This window comes from Danio rerio, chromosome 11, assembly GCF_052040795.2.
Source record: "Danio rerio strain M-AB ecotype USA chromosome 11, GRCz13ab, whole genome shotgun sequence".
Classification (NCBI taxonomy): Eukaryota; Metazoa; Chordata; class Actinopteri; order Cypriniformes; family Danionidae; genus Danio; species Danio rerio.
This window is the reverse complement of record NC_141031.1, coordinates 26,981,840-26,994,015: the sequence shown is the minus strand read 5'-3', so window position 1 is coordinate 26,994,015 and position 12,176 is coordinate 26,981,840. Positions and strand designations below refer to the sequence as shown.

Genomic DNA, 12,176 nt, shown 5'->3' with positions numbered 1-12,176 from the left:
CATGCTTTATAAATCCCTTATAAATGACAATTAAAGGCTTACGTATTGAATAAATAAGTAAGAGTAATTTTTTTTCCTATAACAATTTACTTGAATATAAGTACACATTTTTAAATGTGCTCAAACAGTACTAGTTAACCAACAATTTTACTTAAGTAATTGCAACAAAGTAAATATAATTCGTTGCTACCCACCCCTGTGTTTCATTCACAGTGCATAGAAATTTTGTAATTGCGGTTGCCACTACCTGCCATTAAGTTTCAGCATTTACAGTTGAACCGACAACTGAGTTTACAGTCACTTCTGTTTGCATTTCACCATATTGACATTGATTAGCTTATAATATCTACATAATTTAAATATGGGCAAAGAAGCCTCAAGCTTACTTATTGGATTTGTGAGAACCAATGAGGTTCATTCCTGCATGCCACATGGCAAGTTAGAGCTCCTGTAAGAATCTATGTGTCAAGTTGGAATGACTAGGCTTCTGTTTATGTTCACTGTTCAATGTTTACAGTGTTCAATGTTTATAATTACAAAAATTGTTTAGAAATATGTTTAATAAATCTTAATTGTATATTTAATGTTTATTTCATAGGCATTAATGTTTATTAATGAATCCTTAATGTAACGTTTTCATATTTATTATTTATTATTTTTTTTGCTTCATTTATACAATTTCTGGATATCTATATTTGGTGGTTTTGTATATTCATTATGGAAAACCCTATGCACCATGCGTATTAATTTGGAAACTGCGATAAAAAAATAAAATAAAATTTATATAACATTTATTATAAATTTATGATCATTATAATTTTTATATTTATTTTTACATAAATATATTTATATTTGGCAGTTCATTCCACTGTGGCGACCTTTGATAAATAAGGGACTAAGTTAAAGGAAAACTATTGAATATCTATATTTTATCTATATAATATCTATATATTTTATAAAACATTTTGGAGTAACTTTAGTAAATTATAACAGAATATAAATTTTTGCTGAATGATCTCTTTAAAGCTGTCAAAAGTGCCTTTAGATTTGTTTAACATCACTGATTTTTCTTTTTTGTGTGCAGTTTGGTTTCAGATTCAAGCCTTACATCCGTTACTGCATGGAAGAGGAGGGTTGTATGGAGTACATGCGCACTTTACTGAAAGACAATGAGCTCTTCAGAATATATGTTACTGTAAGTCATTATTACCCTCCATATCTGGGTGCTCTTCAGCCAGACATGTTAACCTTTGATTGATCGTCTGGCGGTGAGAATAAAGGCACCTCTGTAGGTGTATTATATATGAGAGATATGAAAGATCTTCGGCATAATAACCTGTATTGTAACTGCACTCTCATTATGACTCAATAATTCCCTGGTGATCTTCTCTGTATGTTTATGAATGAGACTTTCAATAAACGTTTCCATCCTGTAGTGGGCAGAAACTCATAAACAGTGCAACCGGCTGAAGCTGACAGACATGTTGGTGAAGCCTCATCAAAGACTCACTAAATACCCACTGCTGCTCAAAAGTGTGCTGAAAAAGACTGACGACCCGCCAACTCGAGAGGCCATTAACAGAATGGTAAGATTTACCATGTTTGTACATTGTTTAGGAGGATATCTTCAATTTGAATTATATTTACTATATTGTATTACACCAAAAACTGGGTTTACAATAAAATTACAAATAAACAGTGAAAAAACACAATCCTATGTAAACATTTATAAAGTTCAAATATTATATAAATAATAGACAAACAAAAAAAATAAAAACATTTGTTTTATTCTGTTTTGTATTCTATTTTATTTTATTTTATTTTATGTTCCTTGACCTTTTGGCAATAGCCAAAATATGTTATATTGGTCAATTTTTGTTTTTTGTAATGCAAATGCATTACAATATTAAATAAATATCATGTTCTATAAAATTATTGAGCAAATTTCCTACAGTAATTACTTTAATTTCTTTCTAAATATATATTTTTTAATATTGAGATTTTCATTAACATTTTAATGTATAAAAATATTACACTGACTGATTTCAATTAAATTAAATGTATAATTATTATAATTAATTAACGAATAATAACAACAACAACAACAACAACAATAATAATAATAATAATAATAATAATAATAATAATAATAATAATATGAATTTAATTTTACTGATTTAAATTTATTTTATTTTACGTTCCTGGACCCCAGAACTTGCATAGGTATATTGGCAATAGCCAAAAATGCCTTATTTTGGTCAAAATGTTAATTTTTTTAAATGTCACATGTATTAGAATATTAACTAAAGATAATTTTCCATAAAAATATTTAATAGCTTTCCTACAGTAATTACTTTAACTTCTTTTATGAATATATTTGTAATATTCACAATTTTTATAAATTTAATGTATAAAATATTTTACACTGATGACTGATTTTGTGGTCTAGGGTCACATTTTATTTTATTTTCGTTTTCATTTATTCATTTTCTTGTTGACTTAGTCCCTTTATTAATCCGGGGTCGCCACAGCGGAATGAACCGCCAACTTATCCAGCACGTTTTTTTTATGCAGCGCATGCCCTTCCAGCCGCAACCCATCTCTGGGAAATTATTTTATTTTATTTTATGCTGCGTAAAACATAAGCTGGATAAGTTGGCGGTTTATTCTGCTGTAGCAACCCCTGATGAATAAGGGACTAAGCCGAAAAGAAATTAATTATCTTAAGTCATATATTATATTATATTATATTATATTATATTATATTATATTATATTATATTATATTATATTATATTATATTATATTATATTATATTATGTTATATTATATTATATTATATTATATTATATTATATTATATTATATTATATTGTAAATTGCAGAATAAATATTTAGGATGTTACACTATCCATTCTACCATCTCTCCATTCATTCTCAACTGTTTATTCCAGTAGTACCCAATCTTGGTCCTGGAGGGCCGGTGTACTGCAGATTTAAGCTTGGCTTCTTAGGTATACTAGAAACGGCCAGGCATGTGTGTTGAGGCAAGATGGAGCTAAACTCTGCAGGACACCGGCCCTCAAGGACTGAGTTCAGACACTCCTGGTTTATTCTCAGTAAGAAAAAAATTACTAATATAATATAACATTATTAATAACCTATTTGTGGTTAAACTTTTGACTAAGAATATTATGCTGATGATATTCGGATTTAAAATCAGTCTCAGTATTTTTCAGAATCAGTATTTTTATTTTGTCAGGTGGCCGCTGTGGAATGCTTCATTAACAGTGTGGACTCGCAGATGAGGCACAGGGAGGAAAAACAGAAGCTGGCTGCCATCGCTGGCCGTATCGAGGCGTATGAGGCTGTGGAGGGGGCCAGTGAAGAAGTAGAGAGGGTCAGACACCATGAGGATTTATTTGTGATCATATACTCCATGACCTGCCTGGCGTCTCTCTAATCATCCTTTGTGTTGTGTGTGTGGTCCTCCAGATCCTCAAGGAATATAATAACTTTGACCTGATGGCTCCGGTGATGGGTGCACCTCCTGAAGAGACCCGACAGCTACTTCTAGAGGGTGCTCTGAAGATGAAGGAGGGCAAAGAGAGCAGGGTACGAGACCTTCTTTTCATTTTTTTAAAGCAGTCATGACATGTGAAATCAAAGTTACCTTGATTTTTTGACATATAAGAGTCTTTGTTCTATGAAAGAATCCTGCGAGTTTCAGCTCTTACAACTCTTCTCCTTGTTATAAAAACAGTAACATTTGTTTAACCAAGCTGAAAAATGCCTGGTTTGCCAACAAGGTGGGATGTGATGTCATAGGGCAGCTTCGTTTGCATATGCAATGCCTTTGAAGCATAGGCCACGCCCACTAGCATTTAGGTCATTTTAATCACTCCTGCTGTCTATTTGATATACAGATATGCATTTATTTTCTGCTGTTTTCCATATGCTTTTTCAGCTAATGTGTGTCTGTGTACAGACTTTGGGCGAATCTTTTGTTTTCGTAGCTTTTGTATGCAGCTTTTTTTTTTAAAAGAGGGATTAGAATTAGAGCTTTGTTGAAAAATATTGAAGTTGTCACCAAAACACTTGCAATACAACACAATGCTGTTTCCTATTCAGTTACATTACACAAGGAAACAGGTTTATGATGTACTACACCAGTTCTCTATTTGAAAAATATGATATTATTGTAAAACATTATCATGTTCAATTCAAATGTATACTAATATTATTGCTTATTATTGTTACCATTTTTGTCCTCTTATTTCTCTTTTTTTTTATTTACTTTTTGTCTAGGCTGTGGAAAATATTTGCAACACATTCTGTTCATTTATGTACAGTTGAAGTCAAAATTATTAGCCCCTCTTTGATGTGCCCCTCTTTTGATTTAAATGTTTTTTTTTTTTATATTTCCCAAATTATGTTTAACAAAGCAAGGAAATTTTCACAGTATGTCTGATGATATTTTTTCTTCTGGAAAAAGTATTATTTGTTTTAATTCAGCTAGAATAAAAGCAGATTTTATGTTTCTAAACCCCATTTTAGGGTCAAAATTATTAGCCCCTTTAAGCTAATGTTTTTTTTTTTGTCTATAGAACAAACCACTGTTATACAATAACTTGCCTAATTACCCTAACCTGCCTAGTTAATCTTACCTAGTTAAGCCTTTAAATGTCACTTTAAGCTGTATAGAAGTGTCTTGAAGTTTTTAGAAGTTTTTTACTGTCATTATGGCAAAGAGATAATATATCAGTTATTAGAAAGTTATTAAAACTATTATGTTTAGAAATGTGTTGAAAAAAATCTTCTCTCTGTTAAACAGAAATTGGGGAGAAAATAAACGGGGCTAAAAAAATGGGTGGAAGGAAAAATTTTGGTGAGAGAAAAAAACTGAGCAATTAAAGTATATATTTTTAAAGGCTTTAAACGTTCAAACAGACAAATACACTTAATAATAATATATAAACATGTCCGTCCTGAGTGTTTTATTTTAAACACAGCTAATTTTCTCTTAAATGAGCATTTATAGATCTGTGCATTCTTAAAGTGACACCTCTTTTATCAAAAAAAAAAAAAAAGATTGATTTCTTATTTAGTTTAATTTAGTTTATCATATGGAGCGCATATTACTTTATGTTGTTGTTGTTGTTACTGCTGTTATGGTTGATGTTTGTCAATTTATCTGTAGCCTATAGGTAATGTCCCCTGACTTTTATCGGTCACATTGTCAATAAAAGTCACATTATTAATAAAAAGTTGAAAATAATTTTTGTTCTGCATGTATATTTATTTTTTAGTGTAACAAAAATATATAAATATACTGTATATATGCATACCAATACGAGTAAAGTTTAAAAAACTAAATAAATAAATAAAAAAATAAATTTCAAATAAAAAAAAATCCACTTTTTGAGCCTTTTAAAAAAGGACTGAAACAGAAGCCAGCGTTTCTGAGTGCACTTTAGTAAGTAATATATTTTTAACTAGCACATAGTTGTCTAAAAGCCTCTCTCTTCTCTCCATTACCTCCTGCTTCCGACAGATGGATGTGTACTGTTTCCTGTTCACTGACGTTCTGTTGATCACCAAGCCGGTGAAGCGTGTGGAGAAAGTGAAGGTGATCCGGCAGCCTCTTGTCATCCATAACGTTGTGTGCCGGGAACTGAAAGACCCAGGAAGCTTCCTCCTTATCTACCTCAATGAGTTTGGCTGTGCTGTGGCCTCGTACTGCTTTCAGGCCAACAGTGGTGCTCAGGGTCGCAGCTGGATTGAGGCCATCTACAACGCACAGGTAACACGTCGATCACCTTTGATTACTCCTTTTAAACCAATGGGGTTATTTGTTGGTTTTAATCTGAAGGATTTTGTCATGCAGAATCAGCTTCAGAGACTTCGCTCAGAGACGCAGAGAGATGAGAGCGATGAAAAAGATGAAGATGAGACAGAGAGCAGCATGTCCACCTCCAGCTCTCCATCCATACACCACAGAGAGACACTAAGCAAGAGGTAGCCCTGGGCGATCGCCCATATTACATATGCCTAAATCGGCCACTGTTCATAAAGGATTATGTTATGTAACTAATAAAAAAACATGTACTGATTATAACTGTAGAAAAGCAGTAAAATATTATAAAATCAATGAAATAAATAAATAATCATAAATATCCAGAAGCAGAGAAAATATAAAAAATATGAAAACACTACTAATATATATTTAATATTATAATGATATATGTTAAAATATACACTGTAAAACAGAATACGTTCTTATTTTAGAAAACGTATAATATAATTAATATTTAAAAATAAATATTTATGTAAAACAAAATAAATAAGTATAGTTTAATGATTATTCTTTATATATATATATATATATATATATATATATATATATATATATATATATATATATATATATATATATATATAATGTGTTCATATATAATGAATTAGCATCAAGCTTTCTAGTTATAATATTTAAAATATCTAAAATATGTAACATGCAAATCATTAATAAATATATTGTATAAAAGACATATAAATAAATAGGCATAGGTTAGCGCCCCACCAGTGCTAATATACAGCCATATCACACTTCTACGAGTGTGATATTGCATTTATACAACAGTTGGACGGCACAATATTGTATATAAAAAAGATAATCACAGACAGACTAAATCCCTTTTGTATTAGGAACTACTTTCTTCCGCCATTCATTCACATCTGCACGTCAGAACAGCAGAAGCCGTTACTAATTCACCAACGTCACTTTAAAGCTAGTGTTTGAATGATTCTCTATAGCGTAATGTAAAGCGGCGCTTCTGGTGTGTGAATTTTGCTCACATTTTAAGATTATAAGGCTGAATGTGACATGTGCCATCTGTCTACAGAGATTTCTTCCTACAGTTTATTACAGTCTACTGTATTTTTCTGTTGCCGTCGGTTATGTGACGGGTGCCAGGTGTCCCAGCGTTTACTCGGAGACTTTATGGAATAAAAAAAGGAGACTATTTCGCTCTTCATATTGGCCTTTATGCGTTTTTCCCAAGTGCTGTAGACTACATACATGCCAGCCAACGACAATGAGTAGGCAAAAGGAAAAGAAAAATACACTCAAATATCCGTCGCAAAATAAAATGTTACATTATTGAAATAAAAGAATGATACAGTGGTAGAGTGACCATCGCACTTTTCCTCAGAGCTCCCATACATGCGTGCTTACATCTCAAAGGTAAAACAACCACAGGAATAGTCCTCTTAAAGGGGATATTTATACACAATGCATATCAAACATTAAGTGACCGTTACAATATCACAATAATTAACCTAGAAAATAAACAGAGCAATCACTAACTTACCAGACTGCTGTTGTGTTTGCGATAAGGAGGAACGAAGCTGAATCCAGCTTCTTATTTAGAGCTTTTATTGACTCGATCTGGTCCACCTTAAGCGTGATGCTTCCGTTTTTCAAGAAAACACACTAAGCAAGGGCTTATTATGCGGTCCCGACGCCATCTTGTGGTTAGACAACGTCAACCGTCTTTAGCCTCCGACGAGCCCTCTCAGAAATTGTAAATATTTTACAATAGGCACTATTCTTATGAATAAACTGCACAGTTGATATCTAAACAACTATATTCTCGACAAAAAAGCCTCAAAAGTACATTTTGTTGTATAACAACAGTAATATTTGTCAAACTGTAGCGTCTCTGCTTGTTGCTGTCTGTATGTGGGCGGAGTAATACACAGTGAAGGGTGAAGAGGCCATTGTGTGATGTTACTGGCAAAATATAGCATGGCTATCAGCCAATCAGCTTCAATAACCAGACAGAACTGTTGTATAAATATATTTGTAAATATAATTGTTACTCAAACTAAAGTGTTGTCTAATTTTCTTTTCCCAAAGCCTCTCTCTTTCACCGAGTCACTCTGACGGCTCCACTGAAACTCTTTCTGTTGCTGCCTTGGATGAAGTAGATGAAGTAGTCGGCTCAACTGTTCAAACAGCATCCATGAGAAACTCGCTGCTGTCTGATGACTCCTTCTCCACCAGCGACAGCAAAACTCTACAAGCTCTGGGGGATTTAATCGTTACAGATTTAGATCCAGAAAGTCGCTCGCTCTCAATTGACAGTGCGTATGGGACTCTCTCACCACAGTCTATGATCACAGAGCTCGACCTAAAGGGAGGCGTCTGCCAGAGTGAAGGAGAGGAAACCGATGCTGGAGAAGAAGAAGAAGCTTTCGAGGATGATGAAGATGATGACGATGATGGGGATGATTCAATAACCTGGAATGGCTCTCAGATTACTGTAAACGAGTCTTACATTTTAGATACAAACAGTGAGGAGCTCAACCGGAGGAATGATTTTTCTGGGATGGCTCAGGTTGTTGCTGGTTGTCGTTCGCAAACTTTGCGGCGCCGTTCTCCTGTTCAACCCCGTCCAGATTACCTGCAGCACTTTACTCTCAGGTCCCGTTCAGAAGATGACCTCCTTCAATGCCTGACCGACCCTCTTCTTCTTCACCGTACAGGGAAAAACAACATCAGCAAAAGTTTGACGCACCTCGCCAAACAAAAGTCTCACAGCAACGAGGTATTCCAAACGGACGAGGACGAGCTCCTCGAGGATGCCAAAACACTGTCCAGCAAACTCAGCAACACTCTTCAGAGAGCGGAGGCCAGGCAGGTGCAGAGGACTCTCAGCTGCCCCAATGGACAGGCAGATTCTGAGGGTTCTGATGCTGAGACAGCGCCCCCTGGTGGAATGGAGGAAAAGAAGGATTTGGTGGTGGTCCAGCAGACTCATCAGCAGCATAAGAAGCTGACGGTGGCGCAGCTGCACAAGATACGAGCCACCATGGTGCTCAATTCAACACTGACTGCCTCGTAAGTATGCCGATGCACTTCATATGTCACATCTTTAAAGTTTGTGTGAAAACGACATTTATAGTAGACTGTTGTAAAGAGTAAAATTTATTTAGCTTGCTCATATTGTTATTATTTTTCCCGGCAAAGCTTACTACGCCGGTTGAACATTTCAGAATTTTCAACAAAAATTTGATTATTAGTTTTGGGTCAATCTTCATTTCCACAACCAGTGTAAAGTCTCAGAGAATGGAGAGAGGCTGGATTGACCTCTCCCTGATCCACACAGATCTGGTGAGAAAGACGTTGATATTTGCAATAATATGCACACCAGCCTTTGACGGCTTTATGACAAATGCCACATATGAGAAAACTAGCCACAGTAACATTTTAAATTGTCAAAAGTGCACAAGGTGACCTCTTTTGGATTTGTGAAAACAAAAGCTGCAAGCAAACGTTGTCACATGGTACACATTTGTTGATTCTCAAAAAGGTAGCCATGGGCACATGTTTCTAATGGGCGCATGGGTTGGGAAAAACGTTTTATTCTGCATATACTGGATTTACAGTATTAGGTATGGGTTTAAGTAAAATGTTCAATGTTCAAAAATCAACATTTATTCACTTTTTACTCTCTGTTGGTTCAAGAACTTTATGGGTTTCTTTTTTGTGCTGAACCTAATAGAAAATGTTTTAAAGAATAGTAACAATTTAAAACCAGTGGAAACCATCCATTGATTCCTAGGTGATTACCGGTTTCAGGTCCCGCACACCATGTTTCCGGTTTAATTATTTATTTATGTATGTATGTATGAATGTATATATGTATCTTTGCTTAAAGGGGCTCATCATTTTTTTTTACCTTAATAAAAAAATTTAAAACTGCTTATTTTCTAGCTGAAATAAAACAAATAAGACTTTCTTCAGAAGAAAAAATATTATCATACATACTTTGATAATTTATTTGCTTGGTTAAACATCATTTCGAAAATATTTAAAAAAGAAAACAAAAAAAAAAATCACAGGGGGGTTAATAATTCTGACTTCAACTGTGTATGTATATATATAAGTGTGTGTGTGTGTGTGTGTGTGTGTGTGTGTGTGTGTGTGTGTGTGTGTGTGTGTGTGTGTGTGAATAACATACTAAATAATATAGTTATTTTTGATGAAAATAATCTGTAAATACAAATGGTCAAAATCAGATAAATATATCTAAACATCTAAAATATTTAAAATACATTTTTACATTATTATAATAATTTATTATTTTAAAATAATAATAAAATCATGTATGAAAATAGTTTTGAATGTGTTAATTTTGCTATTGTTTCTGGACACGACGATTTTAAATTTGAATCATCATGAAAGTGTTCATTTATAGAACAAATATTAGTCTTATGTATTAGTCATATTAATATTATGTGTTCACAAGAAATTTACTGTTAAATTCTGCTTACTCTGTCCTTATTAACTGCACATGAAGCTTTGGCCATTGTCATAAACAGATGCCAGACAATAGAATAAGCTCACCCCAAAAAATCACTAATAGCTTACTGACAGACTGTTCCTGCACATTGCTAAAAAAAAAAGCTCTCCCTCATTGTCTAGACATGTTTGTTGAGCTTGTCTCTCTCCATGTTAAAGTCATAGTTCACTCAAAAACCAAGATTTTCTTATTTACTCAGATTTACTCTGCTGCTTCCAAAACATTATGAGTTTCTTCCTTTAGTTGAACACAAAATCGGTTATTTTGAAGATTTATGTAAAATGGTAGCCATTCTCATCCATAGTATAAAAAAATGACTATGAAAGTCAGTTGCTACCAGTTTCCAACATACTTCAAAATATTTTCTTTTGTGTTCAACAGAGAAAAGAAACTCAAAAGGTTTACAGCAAGTGAGTGAATGATGACAATTTTTTTTTTGGGGTTAATGTTTCTCGTGTCACTAGCCATCGGCCCATTAGTACACAATGTGCTTATCTGTTATTCTGTAGCTTTTAATAGGTTGAAACGCAGTAATTTCAGGATAGGCAAACCCCATTGTCTAGCCGTCTGTGGCATTTCAGCATCCAGTGCATTTGTCCCGTGTGTCTTTTATCTAATAATCTCAGCCTCCGCCCAGAGTTAGAAGAAAACGCCACCTTCAGAGAGAAGAATACTGAGCACTGGGTATTTTTCCATGTATTGTGTCTATTTTTACCTATGGAAGGGCTCAGATTGTTCTCTGATTGAGTGAGTGATTGATTTGTTGTTTTGAAATAAGGCTAAATATGTGAGTGGAATCATGAAACCCTGTCACAAAAATTTCAGTTAGCTATGTAGAGGAAATTTTGTATGGCCTTTACCACTAGAATTTCCAAAACACTTTATCAACCTTAAGTAACTTTTAAAAAGTAATAAATGTATTTATTGATTGATTGATTGAATGAATTTATAAATCAATGAAAAAAAATAAAAAATAAATAAAAAAACAAAAACATTTAAGCTTTGTCTACACTAATCCGCTCTATTTCAGCAATATAGTTTTCAATTATTTCTGTCATCTACACTATAACGACTGAAAACATATTCAGTACTGCACATGCTCATGGCCAGTGTTGGGGGTAACGCATTACAAGTAACGTGAGTTACGTAATAATATTACTATTTGAGTCAAGTAACTAAAGTAACACATTATGTTTAAAAAAAATAAGTAATAATACTAGATTTTTTTTTTAAAGTAATGTGAGTTACTTTTTAGTTTAATTATGAGCTTTTTAAAAATAAATTGCTGAATTAAAATGAAAGTAGTCACAATAATTTCACACAGTCATCGAATGCATATGTTCACAATTTTAAAGGCATCAAAGAAAAGAAAAAAAAAGATCGTCTCAAAGCACAGTGATTTTACTGTAGAGAAATAGTACAGAAAGTAGCAAACACATTGCTTTAAACTTTCAATAATATGTAAATATAAAGATATTTTCTGAATTTCTTTCTTCTTTTTTAAATATTTCCCAAATAATGTTTAACAGAGCAAGGACATTTTCACAGTATGTCTGATAATATTTTTTCTTCTGGTCTTCTTGTTTTATTTCAGCTAGAATAAAAGCAGTTTTTAATTTTTTAATTTTATGGACAAAGTTATTAGCCCCTTTAAGCTATACTTTAGCTTATATGGATTGTCTACAAAACAAACCATCGTTATACAATAACTTGCCTAATTACTCTAACCTGTGTAGTTAACCTAATTAACCTAGTTAAGCCTTTAAATGTCACTTTAGGTTGTATAGAAGTGTCTTAAACAAATATCTAGT

At 33.2% G+C, this 12,176-nt stretch overlaps 1 protein-coding gene across 15 annotated transcripts in view; it reads left to right on the top strand.

Moving 5' to 3' along the window:
* plekhg5a (pleckstrin homology domain containing, family G (with RhoGef domain) member 5a) overlaps positions 1 to 12,176 on the top strand; it is a 74,196-nt gene that overhangs the window by 59,645 nt on the left and 2,375 nt on the right. For all 15 annotated transcript variants that reach the window (XM_087273558.1, XM_087273557.1, XM_087273561.1 and 12 more), the window contains 7 exons: positions 1,085 to 1,195; positions 1,437 to 1,586; positions 3,261 to 3,398; positions 3,494 to 3,613; positions 5,553 to 5,801; positions 5,886 to 6,016; positions 7,917 to 8,900. In XM_087273558.1, coding sequence (XP_087129684.1) covers positions 1,085 to 1,195; positions 1,437 to 1,586; positions 3,261 to 3,398; positions 3,494 to 3,613; positions 5,553 to 5,801; positions 5,886 to 6,016; positions 7,917 to 8,900 — 1,883 coding nt within the window. The remainder of the gene's footprint in view (positions 1 to 1,084; positions 1,196 to 1,436; positions 1,587 to 3,260; positions 3,399 to 3,493; positions 3,614 to 5,552; positions 5,802 to 5,885; positions 6,017 to 7,916; positions 8,901 to 12,176) is intronic.